Source organism: Motacilla alba, chromosome 2 (assembly GCF_015832195.1).
Source record: "Motacilla alba alba isolate MOTALB_02 chromosome 2, Motacilla_alba_V1.0_pri, whole genome shotgun sequence".
Lineage (NCBI taxonomy): Eukaryota > Metazoa > Chordata > Aves > Passeriformes > Motacillidae > Motacilla > Motacilla alba.
This window is the reverse complement of record NC_052017.1, coordinates 96493053-96511489: the sequence shown is the minus strand read 5'-3', so window position 1 is coordinate 96511489 and position 18437 is coordinate 96493053. Positions and strand designations below refer to the sequence as shown.

At 35.6% G+C, this 18437-nt stretch overlaps 1 protein-coding gene across 1 annotated transcript in view; it reads right to left on the bottom strand.

Annotated features, from left to right (window-relative positions):
* Positions 1-10949: 10949 nt before the first annotated feature.
* Positions 10950-18437, bottom strand: part of TMX3 (thioredoxin related transmembrane protein 3) — a 29697-nt gene continuing 22209 nt past the window's right edge. Inside the window, exons 14-16 of the mRNA XM_038128090.1 lie at positions 17610-17739; positions 15382-15450; positions 10950-13973 (exon numbers count right to left, since the gene is read on the bottom strand). Of these exons, the coding sequence (XP_037984018.1) occupies positions 13707-13973; positions 15382-15450; positions 17610-17739 (466 nt within the window). The 3' untranslated portion in view covers positions 10950-13706. The remainder of the gene's footprint in view (positions 13974-15381; positions 15451-17609; positions 17740-18437) is intronic.

Sequence of the window (18437 nt, the reverse complement as noted above, 5' to 3'; positions counted from 1 at the left end):
TGCACTTCAGTGTTTATTGATACAAATTTATCTTGTTCATATATCAATCCTTGTTTATATAATGAAAAATCTGTATTAAAATCTGTATCCTGCTACTGAACTGGCCTTTCAAAAGTATCTGTTCTGACAATCCATCAGTATGATACAAAATTTACACAAGTTTGGCTATATCGGGCAAGTTAACTTTCTGAAACACTCAGCTTAGTCTTTCAAGTTCATTTAAAGATATATACAGAAATTCTGGGAGTAAATAGAGCAGGTAAAAATGACAGAAAAAATAGCATTATTCCTTACTAGACATATTATTAACCTGAATGATTTTTTCCTTAAGACAAATTTAAATAGATTAAGAAGTTTATTTAAAAAAATGTTCTTCCATAAAATAGAAAAAAATGAATTTGTATTTTAAAAAATGAGTGTATGCTATACTCCAAGTTGAAATATAACTTCTCACATTTTATTAAGAATCACCATAAAACACGGCTTAAAAAGTAACCTAAACACTACTGGAATAAAAGGCCTTTTAAAAAAATGCCAAGATAAAACACAAACTATTTGTTATATCAGAAGTGCAAATATGTAGCCAAGTAAGGCATATATGGCACATTTTTGAATCATTTGATGATTTATTTGCCAACCATTAATTAGTTACTTACCTATTACAAAAGAAATAGGCAAAGTGTAATCATCTCAGCTAGTGCACAGCTCAGTTCTCTGGGATTTTTTTCTTTTTTTTCTTATTAGTGAAACAGGCTCAGAAAACAAGCATTAAAGCAGAAAATATTAGGAGTCACACAGAGAATAAAAGTGTTTATTTTATTTCCAGGAGTTTCTACACAAAAATCATACAGAGCTTATGGTCAGATTGCCAAAGTAGCTAACAATTATGTATTATCAGCATGATGCAGACCTAAGACATGTTTATGGAGAGCATTCAGGCAACTACTTCAGTGAGGCTCTTGGCTCCCTTTAAACTGGCATTCCGTTCTTTTGGTGAAGAACTGCCTAAATATCTTACATACTGAGCTATTGAGTACTTAGAAAAGTACTCACACTCTAGAATTTTGAAGTATATTTGGAAAAAAAGAAGTTGGTAGATGGCTCTACAAGTTGCATTTTAGAAGGAAATATGGTGTAAGAGTGCCAGAAATTCTGTGACAATTCCATAGTTCTGTGACAATTCCATAGTGCACCACATAAGAAATGTTTCAAGAACAGGACAGAGAATGTTCATGTTAGAAATGCCTACATTCACGTACTAAAGTTGAGTACAATTTGTATGACGAGAAAGATACTAAATTTAACAAAAATCTAAATATAACCCACTTTATTTTGCTGCCTCTGTCCCAAATACAGACTACTGAAGAGTATCCCAGTATGGAGGAAAAATAGCATATTCATGGATGAGTCACAACAGTAAAACCAAATGCATGCCGTTACAGTAGTCATGCTTCAGAAAAAAAGAAAAATAGGGTTGAATTAGGTTTTTTTCTTCTTTTCTTTGGTTTGGAAATAGCATCATCATTGACATTTTGTAAGCCCACTTGGAACAGCATAGCAAAGTAATTTTCAAATTTTCATCATTTTAGGTGCATAACTTTTCTACAGAAAGGTATTATTTTGGATTACTCAAAAGGCAGCTGAAGTGGGTAATCAAAGCATTTCTGAAAACATCTTTATAAAAATCATGCAAACGGCTTGCAGCAGATAATTTGGCTCTACAAGTAATATTACAACTTTGACTCAATCTTAACTTATACACATGGAACTATTTTAGAGCTGAATCAAACCTGTGATTCCTCGTAGCAATGTAGTCCCCTTTGAGTAGGAGGATTTTTAACTGGCAATCATCTTTCTCTTTAATATATATGTTAGAATTTTAAACCAGTTGACCAGTTGACCAATTATTTAAATTATTTAAACTGCTGACCAATTACTTTCAAACATAAAGCATTAAAAGCCACTTCTGGGTTTTATTGGTTGACTTTAACTAGAGAGACACAAAGTGACTCTTCTGAGTGGTGGGAGTCATGAATGAATGTTAGAACATTGCAAAGAGAAAACATTAAAGTAAAAGACTTAAAGACTTTGAAACATTATTATTTGAATTTTCTTTTTTTTTTTCTTTGCTATGATTTTTTCCCCAATTGAATTACTTCTAAATATTCAATTATATTGCAGTTGCCTTGAACTAGGAGGACTGGTTTAGGCTCTTGATTATTAAGATGCCACATTAAGAACACACAGATTCAGAGACTTGGTATTTACTTATATTACCATGTTACAGAGAGAAATGGCTGAAAGATTAGGACTTGAAATCCCAGTTAAATTCCATGGTCTGTTCTCACAAGCAATTGTCCAGTACTGTCTAAATTTTTGTTAAAAAATGTGAAGTGTTAAGTACAGAGATATTCCCATGGCATTCTAAAAGTTTTGTTTTGGGGGGGAGAGGGGTGGGGGATCTATATTTTCTCTATTAATCTCCCTAGTAACTGAATCACGTGCTGTTAGAAAATTGAATTCTACAAATGACTGACTGTTATAATCTTTTTTGCTTTTTATTCATTAGTGTGATTTTTTCCTGAATCTCAGAAGACTTAAAGGATAGATAATTAAACAATGCTTTAATATTGCCCTCATATGAATATATTAAACTGGAAAGACATATATATGAATTTAAATAGGTATATTATAATTTTTACCTGTGTAACAGTAACACCTCTGATCTAGGCATAAAATTTTATTTTATAAATGAGGAATTCACTTTGAAGTTTTATATTTTGTCTCTCATTGGGATTTTCAGTTTTAAAGGCAGTTCAATTGTTTCTCTGTTTCCACTGTTCACATATAAAGACATTTCATAGAGACTGTGTAGCTATATGGAGTCTATATAATTTTAAATTTAGATTATTTACCATTATGCAGCAACTTACTCTAGAAAAGCATTAAGGTGCTGATTGTTAAATGGAATGCAAAAGCAATGAGATTGAAGTATATTAGTTTAGAATTCTGTTTCAACCAGTAGTTTTAGAAAGTTGAAAGGGAGAGGTTATTTTGCTTTGAAGAATCTGTAGATTATCTTCTGTTTAGGTTACATGTTACCTTAGTCTTTTATCTCCCAGGATCATGGTTCAAATATTTCAAGGAACTACAGTTTACCAGACCTCAACTACAGTGCTGCAGAACCAAGTCAATACAATTCATCCAATTTTTTTTTTTTTCTAAGAGACATGGGGTGTGGCATAGCCTAAACAGCACCATAAAAAAATTGAGCATTTCAGCTCATTGCAGCAGACATGGATACTAGAAATTACATTAACTAGCAGTCTGAATCCTAAGAGTTAATGAATACAGGCAAATTAACTTTTGTGATGTTTGGGGGTTGCCTTTTACAAGACAGCGTTTGCTGAATCATCATTTTTCCTTCAGCATTTCTGTAGGTTGCACAGAAATTTAGGGCTTGCACAACTAGAAGTTTGCTAACACAATACTACTGTCAAACAAGCAATTCATGAAAGAAAAAAAATTACCTTGCAAAAAGGTTAATTAATTCCAGCGGTAGAAACATTTGAAAAATACACAGAGATCTTATAGTTGTGTTCAAGCATAAAATATTTGGACTAATTGGGAATGATTCTTGTAAATATTACACAAGCACTGGTCATATCTCAAACAAGGGAAATGAGATCTTTTTATTCTGAGAACTATCCTTGGGGCTTATCAATTGCACGGGACACAGTATTTTGTTTCTAAGGTAGTCTGTTTCTCTCTATGCTAACAAAGAAGGGGAAGGAATAAAAGGTCTCCATGAACACACCTTGGCTATTTGAGAATCACAGCACCATTACAGCAGCCTGGAAAAACAAAGAACATTAGTTCTGCTCAGTTTAAATAGTTCTGCCAAGAGAACATCAACTCTTCAACAGTAACTATTGTGTTTTCCACAGACACTGTGACAGTGCATTAAAATTATTCGCTTCTAGATCACATAATTTTCTTTCTTTAGATTTCACTCAAAACTATAAAAACAGGAGACAAGGAGGAAAGAAAAGGACTCTGAAGAAAAAACCAAAAGCTTTGGTTTTTAAATCTGGTAAATATATGCTCTGCATACATATTCTAATTAACAGGACATCAATTGCTGATAGCAAGATTAACTATATGAACACCAAGAGTAGAAGGTAAGTATTTTTGTACAATTGTGGAAATTAGGAAAAGTCTAGGGAGAAAGTAGCTTGCAAGACCATGTTTATCATCCAAGTTCAAGATAAAACTAAGCAGCAAATGCTTATCTGTATGTTTTAAGGGGAGCCTTAAATCCTGCATTCAGTGCAGTAAAAATTCAAAAGGAGCAAATACAAAATTCTAGTTTTCTAAATATAGGAGAGAAATGTGGTAAATACTTAGCAAAAAGTTCAAAGACAACATGTTTTCTGTAGTGCATAGAAATCTGTTAAATCTCAAATTTGCAAGTTACCTGGAACAAGTTTTAATCTTATTTTAATAATAAAATAGCCCATTATTTTCAACTGAGACAGTCAAAATTAATGAGCAATACTAGAATATTGAGCATGTTGGACCACTAAGGAAACAAAATCCTTATGAAACAATGTGAGAGGTCACACAGTAGTCTGAATGAAGATTTCTAACTATTTATTGTTACAGTGTTATCTGTTTTTATGCACATTTATCACTGTTATTATATAGAGAGGGAAATAAGGAGGGATTAAAAAAAAAGAAACAAAAAAACTTGGGAAAAGGCAGAGGAAACAAGATGGTAGGAAAATAAGAATGCAAAATACAAAAGGAGACAAAGAAAATTAGAGCAATGGGAAAAAGAAGTGAAAGAAATCAGAATAAATTGCTAGATATAACAGGCAAGTGATCACCTGGTTGAAGAAAAGCGGTCTTTTCAGTCATAAGGACGGGTCAGCACACATCTCTGGCCACTGCTACTTAAAGGTGCTTTTTGCTTTTCTATGAAGTTACTAGAAGTATAAAATAAATAACTTTTGGTACTGTCTCCTCTGCTTTTTGAAGGTTACAACCACATTGTTCTCATCTAGCTTGGAAAGTGTTTGCAAAATGAAGCATTTCACACATTTGAGATTTTCCTTTGACCGTCTCTTGTAATTGTCCTTAAATCTATCCAGCTCATAAAGCTTTTAGATTCTCAGAAAATTATTACCAAAAAATTTTGCAATTGCTGCATGCCAGATGGATTGGTCTAGAATTCCTTTAGCTGTTTTCTCTGTACTTGAAAAAAAAAATTTCTTTTAAAATGCAAGTCTGAAAATCCTGTTCCTTCTTATAATGTAGCTCCTGCTTCTCTTGGTTATTTGCATAAGTAGTCATGCACAAATGAAACAGATTGCTGAGTCTGGACTCAGACTTCAGGCCTTCAAAGGTTTGACATGCACATGCAGAGCTTTAAAGCAGAATTTGTCTACAAATGTATACCCTAGTGAGTCATCTTATCCCTGTGACAGTGACTCCCCACAGTTATACTCTGTACATCCCACTCTTACCCAGTTACATCCCTTGCAAGATGCATTTTGTCTAACATGACAAGGCTTCAGATTTTCTTCTTCCATTTTAACTCTCTCCTAGAAAGGAGATGTTAAGAGACATTACAAAAGATTTTACTTCACTACTGAAAGAGGGATCTTCGGATAGCAACCCACAGTTTATTCATTGTAAGGACATGGCCAAACCACCTTTGGTTTCTGAAGGGAGCAAGTAAGGGCAAAATAAATATCTAAGTCAACATAGCCAGCTTGTCATGAAATACCATTAAAATACTTCCCCCTCTGCTGCTTCCTTCCAACTCTCGCTCTCTCATATGCTGTCACAATGTTCTGTCCAAGGAGTTGTATTCACCTGGATCACTTCATTGCTCCAGTCACAGCACTGCTTTTCCAACAGCTTGCCTGGCCATAATTTGAAGGACAGCCTACAAAGGTATGAGGATAGAAACTCCTTAGGCCAGCACTGTCATTAAAGTTGCAGTATAATGAAACTATGGCCTAAGTAACTCACTTAAAACTGCACTTCACGTCAAAGGAAGATGGCCAGAAACTGAACTTAATGCTCCATGGCATGTCTACACTCTAATTGAAACATGACAGGGCATATTCACTGCCCAAAGACCAACAGGCACAGATTAACCTCTGTCTGTGATCATGAACTTGCTGTCCCCAAAACAGAGTGGCCTTGTCCCAGCTTCAAACAAGCATGCATGGGCCTGAGTAGAGAAAATACCCCATGGGCTTTTGTGCCTGCTCACCTCTGCACCTCATGTATTGTTCCTTACCTTATGATACATCATCACAGCAATGCAATGATGACTTTTTGAAGTGTGTATAGTGTCCTTTTCCTTGTGCCTTCAGATGGCCATTAAAGCTGTCTGCAGCAGCACACATCCTGGGTGTCAATGCTGGGGCTCCTAAAGTCTCTGCTACCACCACTTTTCTGGCTCCTGTTCACTGTGACCACTTTTAATTCTTTCTGAAAACCACCATGGGGTGACCCACTTGTGTGTGGCACAGGCTACCAAAGCTGCAGTTCACCAGAGAAGCTGCTTTGTGCAGTCAAGCTCCTGCTCCTGGGAAATGGTGTGAGAAAAGCAACTGGCTTGGAGATCAGCCGTGCCAATTCACACCAAGGGTCAGCATAGTGATATTCCTTCTTCCAAAGGGAAGAAGTGAAAAGAACTGCCAGTGCTGTGGAAACTTCCCTTTTTCTTACCAACAAGGTGCATCATATCCTGACACAACCACAGGCTTATTAACACTCTTTAAAGATGACTGGCATGGTAGAGCAGCATATCATTTGAACATGGATATTACAAGCTTCATTATTTTGTGTTTACTTTACAACTCCTTCCTAGCCTCCATTGCAGCTAAACATGAGGAATAGTCTTACTTCGAGATCACCATACCTTTAGCTATCATTGCAAACTTCATTTCTTTATGAGCCTTGCTGCACATTTCTAGCCAAGATCACACCTTTTAGACACAACAGTTAAGATGTCCGTATGAAAAATTCCTCCCACCTCATAACCATCATTTGCAAAACCAAAAGATGGCTTGCAACTTCTCTTCTTGAGATTGTTTAAGTCACAGACAATCACTCTCCATTAGGTAACACACAATGCCTGAGTTGGAATAATTTTCCTCACATGGCTTGAGACTTTGCAAAGCTAAGTGAGCAACTCAAAGTATTATTTTTAGTGTATCTTAGCATTTAGATTTCTGACATCTGAAGCTGAGGCAGCTACAGCCCACAGAAAGAACCCCGTGCTTCTAAATTATGCTTGAATTCCAGGTGCTCTCTGGAAACTAAAACCCAACACAGATTCACATTAAGGCACTGACAGCTTTCCTAAGACAGGCCACTTAAACTATAACAACATATATGCAAGGTGTAAAAACAGAAGTACACTATGTTCCAGATTGGTATCTTCATTTAAATCCTGTTCTAGAAATCAAGTATTACGTACTCTTCCTCTGCTAGAAATCCTTCTATTTTAAATCATGAGAATTTTGATACAAGAAGCTCCCAGCTCCTTAAAGATCCAAAAAGAACTTCTCATATTCTGGTATTTCTGTCAAATGAACTGAGACAATACTTCTATTTACCTTTTTTAAAAAATACTACCTCTTCTTCAACCCACTCCAAAACACATTTGATCTTCTTACCTCACAGTAGTTTCAGATAAATCTTAAGAAGATAACACTACAATATATTGAACCATCTCTTGTAACCCACAGCATTTTTGGGAGGAATTGAAGCATTTGGGGATTTCATAAATGAGCCATGAAGACTAAAAATATGTAATCCTTCTGCATTTGTTTTTAAAAAAGGTATTTTTAAAAGACAGGGAAGCAAAAGGGAAGATATGTGCCGTGACAATGCCATCTCAAGGTTTAGCTCAATTTTCAAGTGTTTATTTGCATAAAGCACAATTTTGCATGAAGGCACAGCATAATTTATAATTATTTTATCGACCAGGAGCCAGACACAGCTTTTACATGTTAAATCTGCTGACAGCAATTTATCTTTTCCTCCATCTTAGAAGCAACTAATGCATTGTCAAGATTTTGTCTGGGCCAACAAGTATTTCTTCCATCTTCACCAGGAAATACTCTTAAATCTAATTTTCATAGTGACTGAAAAGAAGGAAGCCTTACTTTTCTTCCACTTTATGCAAAGAAGGTCTCTTCACAGCAGAATTTTATTCCTAGAAACTTTGTATTTCTATACAGACCGTCTACACCCTTTGGGAGGCAGTCTACCATAGGAGCACCATTTTGCTGAATATCTCTTGTTCTACCAGATGTTCTGTTCAGGGACAAGAAAGTTATTCTGGTACTTGAAGATTTAACAGTTTGTTGACAAACTATCTCAAAAAATGTCTTACAAAAACACTCTGATATTTTGATAGTGGTACCTGTACAGGGATTTAATTTTATTTCAGCTTTAGTCTGCTTTCAGAAAATGTTACAGAGTAGATTATAATATGAACCTGAGGAAAACAGGCTATGTTTAGTGAATTGTCTGATCCTGCAAGAAGCACTAATGAGAAGTGGCTCAACTGGCCCAACATGCAAAGTTAAGATCAAAAAAGACATATTTTACAAAAGCAAAGAGGAAATTAACAAAATTACCCACTGGCCATCCAAATCACCAGTCTGCATTGCAATTTTTCAAGTACAGTATGCTGTCACAATACTGAAACAAATGCTTTCATAAAAGCATGCTAAGAAAAAAAAAGAAGATTAACAGAAAAGTTACAGTCAGTTCCAAGCGAAAATGACTCAATAACAAAAGAAAAAAAACTACTTTGGGAGGGATTAAAAACTTATGTACTGAAGTCATAAAGTCTTTTTGTTTTCTCTTAGTGTTGTGACAAAGTTTTAACAGTCTATGAATAGCATATTTTCTATTTTCGATTAAGAGTCAACATTTGCTATTCAAGTAAAGAGAATAAAATTGCAGCCACTATTGCAATATATATTTTTTTAAATTTAGAAAAAAACAAACCACTTCTTTAAGAAGAAAATACACATCCTACATTATTGATTAGATCTTTAATTCCTGAAAGCATTAAGACTACAAGTTGCCACCTTAGCACAAATTTAAGTACGCTACAAAATGTCATTCATTAAAAGTAGAGGTGTAGCAACCTAAGACAAAAGAAACCTGGGGTTCGAGTCTTGTTTTGAACAAACTATGACCATTAAAGTATCTTATTTTGAGTAACCTGTCGTGTACATTTCCGTGGAGAAACAGCAAAAACTTCCACAAATAACCTTGACTTCGTAGCAATGCTACTCGCTGTATGGCAGGCAAATTTAAGAGCCAAAGGCTCTCAGCACAGTAAGTAGAGAATAGAAGATTTCTTTTGGAAGGACTTACATGCATTGCAGTGGGAGTTTATGTTAAACATAGCCCATAGCACAAGACACTGGTATGAAAACATATGGCCCTCCTCCATTCCTTTCTCCCATTCCCATTGCTTCTGTCTACACATTTTCATCCCCTTCATGCGCAAGCGGTAGAGCTTTGCAAAGCTTCTGCCTCTTAACTCAAGACAGCCTAAAACCACCCACCATTTTGGCCAGGACAGTGACCAACCCAGATGAAGTCTACGATAATCTTGCGACTGAACTACAAAGCAATTGTGTTCCTCTTACTAGTAATTCCCTTAGAGGTTTCCTTGCTTCTCTTCAAAGGTTTTATTGCTGAATATTATTATTGCCACAATTCTCCATTCAAAAATGCTTTATGTAAAATACTTGTAGTCTATGTATCCTTGCTATTCCTGCATTTTTCTTTACTCAGTGTATAAGCAGAAGGAAGTTTGCTATCAAGAGGAGAGTTCACATCAGCTGCTAAGTGGTGCTTTATGTCAGTAAACTGTATACAGGATAGTCACAGTAATCCTTTAAAATGGTTAAAATTTCAGAGATCAGAGAATTGTTTCAGGAACATGTACACTGCCTAGGCAGCTTAGGAACACCTCCCAGGAGCCCAACAAAGCAACAAAGCATTCAGCACAATAATGTCAAAATTGTCTTTGTTGGTTCCAGCAATGTCAGGTGCCACAGCTCAGTGTGATTCGATCTGTTAGAGATGTGCTCAGTGATGAGAACAAAACTGCACAAAGTGGCTTTGCTCCCCAAGACGACTTGAAAGCCAGTACCAGTTTGTCACAGGATAATACAGCCTGAAATATATGTAGTCTCAGGAGATTTCAACAGCTTAAGGGAAATACATTCTGGTTTTGCCCTTTTCACTGACTTGAGCTTTTAGTTGTCAACAGAACAATTCTCCACCCTCCCACTCCTCCAAATAAATTGCTTTCCCAAACATGCTGACTAAAGAGGAATAGGGTAAATTAGTTCTGGACCAAAACAGAGCAAGCTGAACCTTTTATTTAAGTACTTCATGAGAATTAAGCATTTTTGTGCCATCTTCATCGCAACAGATGTCTGAGAGTGCCATTCTCCTGTCCTTTAAGCAGTGAGCACCACAGTGTGGACAAGAGCTGCTAGAACAGCCCAGGTAAACAATGAAGCAGCATGAGACTGAGCACGTCCAAGTGCCAAGACTACTCAAGTGCTCCCAGAAGGAAATGAAAGCTAGGCCAGGCTGACTCAGGTTCCCTTTGCTACAGAAACTCCTGTAGGTCTGGTATTTTAAAATCCCTTTTTCGGAAATTCATTTGTGTTACACTGCTAGAGTGCTCACTAAATCACAGAAAAGCAAATATAAACTCCTACTTCTAGAGACTATTTTCAAAATCCTGCAGAATAACAGCTGCATTTCTGCACTGCATGACTGAGGGCCTAAAGTACACTTACAACAAACATCCCAGGAAACAGCCTCCTACACAACACGTAACGTCTAAGCTTGACACCGTAAATTAATCCAAAGGAAACAAGCTCTTTTAAATCCTTTTTATTACAGAAAAACAAAAGGCTTACACTTGACTTAAAAAAGCAGCATTATTTTATGAATCCAAAGTTATTACAGTGAAGTTGCTTTAAGAAACCTCTAGAGACTGAAGAAAAGAAATAAAATGCCCCTCCTCAGACAGCATTCTAGATTACTTGAGTGACCACAGCAAACACCTTAATTTCACATCACTTCTGATACCCAGTATATGACCTGTCCCCCTTTTTTTCTCCCCATGACTTGTTCAATGTTGCTGGGGGAAGGATTTGATGAAAACAGCAGTACAATTCAGGTCTAATTTTCAACAGTTCAGTACACATCTGATAGATATTAGAGTTCAGAAATGACTGACACACAGGCTTTCCTCCTAACTCCAGCTATTAAGTGCTACAGTTTGAACAGATCTCAGTGTGATCCGTTTCTACCACAGTATTTATCATTATTCAGGTCCACATCTCAGAATACTTTCCAGCTAGTCAACTGGCTACTACTGACTATAAACACAAACAAAAATAACCACAAAAAAAGAAGGCTCCACGTTGAAACAGTTCTTAGCAGTGCAGCAGAACTCAGGCTTTTTTTTTTTATTTTCATTACATGGTTCCAGTGACCACTTCATGTTTTTTTACTAAGTCAAAAGTTGCAGGTTTCCAGCCTGAGCCAACACTAAATATACAACTGATCTGTACTGAAATCTTAAAAAAATAGACAAAGAAAACATACTACTGCCTGAATAGTCCTACATTTTGACTATCAGCACTGAGTTGTGCAGAAGTCCAAAGAAATTTACAAGTTTTTCATTAGGTGATTTTTAAAATTTTTTTCAATAAACAGCTCAGGAGTTTAATACCATTAAAAAATACCCCTTTCTAAACACATTTTTAAGCACCTATTCCTCATGTATGTATATGCTAAACCTACATGTCTTAAAGGTTCTACCAAAAAAATAGCAAGAAACAAAAAGCAAGAAAACTTAAGTCACTATGTACAACTGGTTATAATGACAAAAATAAAAAAAGGCAATTCATAGAAAGAAAATAGAGAAAACATAAAAAGGAGAAAAATCCATATCATATAACTGCTACTCAGTGTTCTATGACCTCCCTTATAATCTTTCCTCCAAAAAGGAAAAGGTTTGTGTTCATAATCAAACACGGAATTTAAACATCAACAACAAAAAAAATTCCTAATCTCTTTGCATGTTGTTTATACTGTTTGATAACCAAAATCTTCCAAGTGAGAGATCTACTTAAGGTACTCTGCATGGCAACCTGAAGCCAGCTGTTACCAAGCTGCTTAAACAGATGAAACAAGTTTCTTTCCCACAGGGAAAAAGAATGCAATACATTTTCCCTGGTTATGATTCTACAGCATCATTAAATTTACTCAGACATAGAACTTGTCTATTTAAGCTTACTCTTGGTTACTATTTAAAATTCCTTAATTTAGCGCTGTAGCACTAAATAGCAATTTCTTATGTGATCAAGCTGCCTTATAAAGAGGACATAATATTTTGTATTATACAGTAATATACCCTTAAAAAAAGAGAGAAATAAAACGAAAAAACCCAGCATGAATAGTTTGAGGCAGAGTAATATAAGTTTTGTTTTTGTGGTACTTTTCATGACATTGATGCCAAAGGCTGCTTTATAGCTTATCATTGGAGAGTTTTAGCCCTGGACACAAATGAGTCCTTTTTGCAGTCACAGGTTTGTATTAGAAGTGGTTTTTACGATGAAACAGGTAACAAAAATGCTTTATACTGATCAATCTCTATCAATGTTAATATTAAGCTTCATTAACTCCCTCCTTCAGAATAGATAACAGTCTCAAACAAAACTACCTATCTCAAAGATCTATAACAATCTCAAGTAAACACTGTAAAATAAATATACACTATTCAAAAAGCTTGTCATTAGAGAGTTATACAAATAGTCAGAAGGTCTTCATATTGACGTCTTCCTTTATCAAGCTGTGCTGCGGATTACAGATCTTTCGCACTCTAAGTGTGCAAGCACTCACAGAAAGTAATTAACAGTCAATCATGTTCTAAAAGGTCTTTAACATAATTTTCCAGTATTTTTAGCTGCTAAAGCACTAATAAACACATTGCACATAATTACATAATTCCCATATCCTGTTTCTAGTAAACATTCTTGACTGCTAATAATTATATTCTTACACGGGAGAACAGCCCTCCAATTCCCAAAAATTTACATTTAATTTGAGGAAATAGAAAATTTTGTTGTTTTGGTTTTGTTTTTCTTTTCCCATAATAATGTGCAACAGGTAGAACATGTGACTTCTTAGAAAACTTTTAAGTTGTCTTCAGCTATCAGGCTCTAAAACACTTGACAGCTCTCTTAACCTTTCCTTCTTTTCAGCTTTAATTTTATATGAATCGGTGCATAGCTGGGCTATATTAGTAGCAGTTCATCACATATAGTAAGGTTGAGCAACATTATCTCTGTTCTGGAAATGAACAATTCAAAACTCTTACAAAAATGGTATAGAACTGTACCTGAAAATTTCTTCTGTTTAAACTGCTCTTTGTTAATCTACTAAGGACAATTAATAGAACATCCATTTGTTTCCTGTCAATTTCTGAGAAAATGTGAATACATGCAAGTCAAAACTACCATTATGCAGATAAAATGATCCTCTTTCATGAAGATAACCAATAAATGACAATCGCCAATAAATAAGTCTATTTGGAAATTCTAGAGAATCTCTTGCTAAACAAGTTAGTCTTTTTTCTTTTCCATAATGTCTTTCTGTTTAAGCTCTCCATCTGAAAGTTCTGTGTATTTTCCATTCTTTTCCTCCTCTTGTTCTTCCTCACTGCCTTCATCTGTGAGCTCTCGATCACCACTTTCTTTTTTGGCTCCCTCATGCTCAAACACCTCTCCCTCTGTATCAGCTGTGCAGATTCCGTAACACATGATGCTGATGACCCCCAAGGGTAACCCAAAGAGAAAGCATCCCAGCAGTGGTGAACTCTTGAACACAGACTGTTGAAATAGAAAGTAAAAACCACTTTCAGTGAATACAGAAAGTTACTGCATTACTTCTCTTATCACTTTGTGTATTTATTCAAAAAACATCCAAAATGAAAATCAGTGGTTTTTGGAGGGATCACGGAATCAACTAGGTTGGAAAAGACCTTTCAGATCATCAAGTCCAACCTATGACATAATACCACCAACAAGAGCACAGCACTAAGTGCCACATCCAGTCTTTTATTAAACACCTCCAGGGATGGTGAACCCCATCACATCCCTAGGCAGCCTATTCCAATGCCCAATCATCCTTTCTGTCAACAACTTCTTCCTAATGTCCAACCTAAACCTTCCCTGGCACAACTGAAGACTGTGTCCTCTTGTCCTAACGGATGTGTTATTTTGATTTTCCTGCTTGTTTGGTTTGGGTTTTGGGTTTTATTATTGCTGTTGCTTTGCGTGGTTTTTTTATAAGGTTCATCTGTTTGCTTTCTTCTGCAAGAATGGAAAGGAGTTCTCAACTTCAACAATTTCTACTATAAGTTCATAAAAAATGACAGAAGCTCAGTATTACAATATTGCAGTGGGATAATTAATGTTTACATGCCAACTGCATATCCTATGCATTCTTTGAAGTTTTAGAAACAATTGTTCTAAGAGTGTTAAAATCCACTTTGAAGAAAAAAGTTTCACCTCTTACTTGTGTCCTGTTGTCAAAAAATTAGTCTGCAGACAAATTCTAGAGAGCTTCCTGTTGAGGAGTAGCTTAATGGCACAGGAAGAAGGATCAATGGTTTCAGAAACTGGTGGCTAAAAATTTTACTTTCACAGAAGTTTGGAAGACACTCATTTAGAAGCAAGTGAGTTTCAACTTAAATTCATAGCACAGGTTTATTTGCTTGTGTAGGACAAGAGAAGAAATGGATTTGTGTATGCCTTCCCAACAAAATTTCATTAAGTATAATTTACTTATGAGAAAGATAATAAAAATGTTTGCTTCAAAACTACACAAATAGTAGTATTTAATCCCCTTATACTCTAAGTAATTAAACAAAAAATGTAATATTCCTCAGAACAGTGAAGTGGTACCAGTTTCAGGAAAGATGTCAAAAGCGTCAAGGAAAAGATCTTGAATTCTCTCTGTTCTATCCCTTAAAATACATGTCAGGCATACATGTATTCACTGTAGAAGAACAGTGAAAAATTAGGAAACTAAGATATGTTGAATATTTATCACACATATTATAAAAAAATTTAATCAAGAAGTTCATTTAGCTTAAACCTACACATATACCTATAATATATACACAATATATACAGTATAAAACAACTCATATAGAAATATTTTTAAAACCCTCTGACAGTATTTGTATGCTGATTGACAAGGGCACTATCTAATTCAATGAAAAATAAAACTTACCACTATAGTAGACTTGGCATCATAGATTATTCTCTTGATTCGTTGCAGAAGTCCATCACCACCCTGTGCCTGAAATTTCAAATGGAACCATGTCAAAACTGTTGACACTTTTCAGTTATGATTCCAAAAGTTCATTCTTCAGACCTTGCAATCTTAAGTCCCTTTAGAAGGAAATGAAAAGTAATTATTCTTACATCTCATGATGCCCAGACACTCCAACTTGCCAAGCTTGGACAAAGATTATTCAGTAGTTTCATGAAAAAGGTCCCTCCCTCACAATTGTTTCAAACAATCAGTGCCAACTTAGACAATGGGCTGACACTCTCTCTCTTACGATAAAGAAACATTAAACAAAAACTAGCAACTGTCCCAATGTAACAATGGTAAAACTGCAGAGTTCTTCTGAACTTTCCTGCAGTTGTTGAACATCCACTTATAGATTACGACAGCACAATTAGAAACATCTAAGTGCTAAGCAAGGAGAAGATAAGAACATGTAATAAATAAAACATGTGTCAAGCAATGACAGACTATACCTACACTGCCCCCTAATTCATCAGTGCTCGAAATAACTACGTGAACCAGAAGGCAGTCTGTCTGCTGAACAGGACCGGATTTCACCTTCCTTGAGTAGCCAAAGAAACAAACTCATATATGGAAGTCAACTCATCAGTACATGATCTGACCAAAAACCCCTCAAACTCAAAAGAAGTCCACAAAGATGAGACAGACTCGCAAAAAGTTACCTACAGAGTCTTACAGAATAACAGTATCATCCACGTGAATAATCCAACACTTCCCAAGGAAGAGAAGGGGGAAAGCAAGACTTCTCAGAAACTTCTCTGTGGTTCAGAAAGTCTGCATCCTATTAGTTGTTTACCAGCATACTTCGAAGACTCTCATGCCTCAAGAGCTGCACAATTTCTTGGGCAGCCAAAGTAGGGCATTTTTATGTCTACTGACACCTTAAATATAGACAGCTTAAATTAAGTCATATCCTGTATTTTTGTATTGTACAGAGATGTGAATTTAGACTGAACTTTATTCACTCTAGCTGAGATACAGCAAACAAAAGATACAAAGACCTAATTGACACTACAGCAACAAACACGAGGCATCACAAATGATTCTTCTCCAGGTAAAAAAATAACAGACAGAAACCAATTACATTTGTTGTTTCAACCAGAAAGAGACATACAATTAGAGTCTAATTGATGTTGATAACTCAATGCACTTAAAAACCATTAAAAAAGCAAGAACTCAAGAACAAAGAACCACCAAGTTATAGCAATACCCCTCACACTGCAATGGAAAGCATGACCAGTAAAGTCCTGAACAGCACGTTCTACATCAAACAGGCAGATTAAATAAACCAAAATAAACCCCATATGACAAATATCTTCTGTATTATTTGCCATTACCAGCCAATGAGCTAAAACTGCAGGCATAAAGTAACGTGGGATTCAGCTAACACAGGGAGCACTCAGTATACAGTCAATTGGGGCTTAAACCAAAAACAGGCTTCTCCCAGGAGGCAGCCAAATTATTAGTTGTCAGCTCCCCTTCGTGGCAAAGCCTTCTTTCCCCAGAAGCACAAACAAAAGTTCTGCTCCATGACCTCTTTCCTCATCCACACAACATAGCTTTCTGTTCAACTTACGGCACACTGAGGGAATGAATAATCAAAAATATCCAAGTCATCAATTCCGATTAACTTTGCTGTTTTAACAAAAGACAGCTCTTTTTTAGTTTTAGAGCAGAGAGGAGTAAGCTTGTGTCCTTTTCTAACATTCAAAGCAAGTATAATACTGGTTTTTTTTACTCTGAAGTTGTAATTCCTCCAGCAATTTGATTTATTAATTTTCCACCCAAAAGAAAGGGTGCAGTTCAATTATGCACTATCATTCAGAATATTAAACAAATGTATTTCATGCAAACGAGGAGATGAATAAAAATCTCTCCATTTATAACTGCACCAGTAAAAGGAGTATCAAAAGAAGCTGGCTACCATTATGCTATAAACAAAAGAAACCTTGCTTTGTACAACATGCAACAGCATGACTCCAGAATTTACAATCACATATTCAGTGACAGCACCCAAGACAGTAAGACAGGACAGGAATATTAAACACACACATAACTATCAGAGTAACCAATTTTTTTCCTTACTTTAGCATCTAAGGAAATAAACACTAACCAATATATTCCAAGCCACTATTAAGACTTACTTCAGCTGTACCATCCAGGATATTGTTAATAAATTGAACCATGTCTTCTGTGCTCTCAATGTGCCTATCTGGTAGAAAATATTGCTGATTGGAGGTATTCAATACAACAATAGTAGGGATTGTCAAGTCACTGGAAACATAAAATAGACAGTTTATATATTTAAAGAACTACCATATAAAAGATTCCAATTCAAGTAATCCCTACATCATTTCAGATGGGTATCTATTTATCTTCACTCCATGTATGCTCTTCATAGTAATTCTTTGAAAACAAGAAAGCAAGAGAAAAGGTATGGGCATGGTATGGTATGGACATGAATGATATGGGCACATTTCTCATTAATACTGTTTTCCTTCACATTTGTGTCAGTGACACTATTGAAGCTTAACAGCATCTCACATACTCAAAGCAACTGCAAATCAGGTACCTTATGACTTTCCAAATAGAAAGAGATCACAAATTGCAGCCTTGTATATGAAATGCATTAAGCATTTAAGTTCACAAAGGCAGAAGTGTAACTCAAAAACACAACCATTGTCTAAATGATCACCTTTATCAACAAACATCTGCTGGTCAAGTCAAAAGAATAAACCATGCCAAGCATAGCTTTTCTACAGATCTTTTAGATATGGTTTATGAGGAACAGAGTTTTTAAAGAATTATTACTCAGCAGTTAACCTTCACATGCATGTGCACACAAATCATAATTGGAAAGAAAAAAAATGTAACAAATTATCTCTGGACACATACAGTTTAATATTCTGTTTACTATAGCACTAAATTCAAAATAAGATCAGGTTAAGAAATTTTAATACTGCAAAAGTACT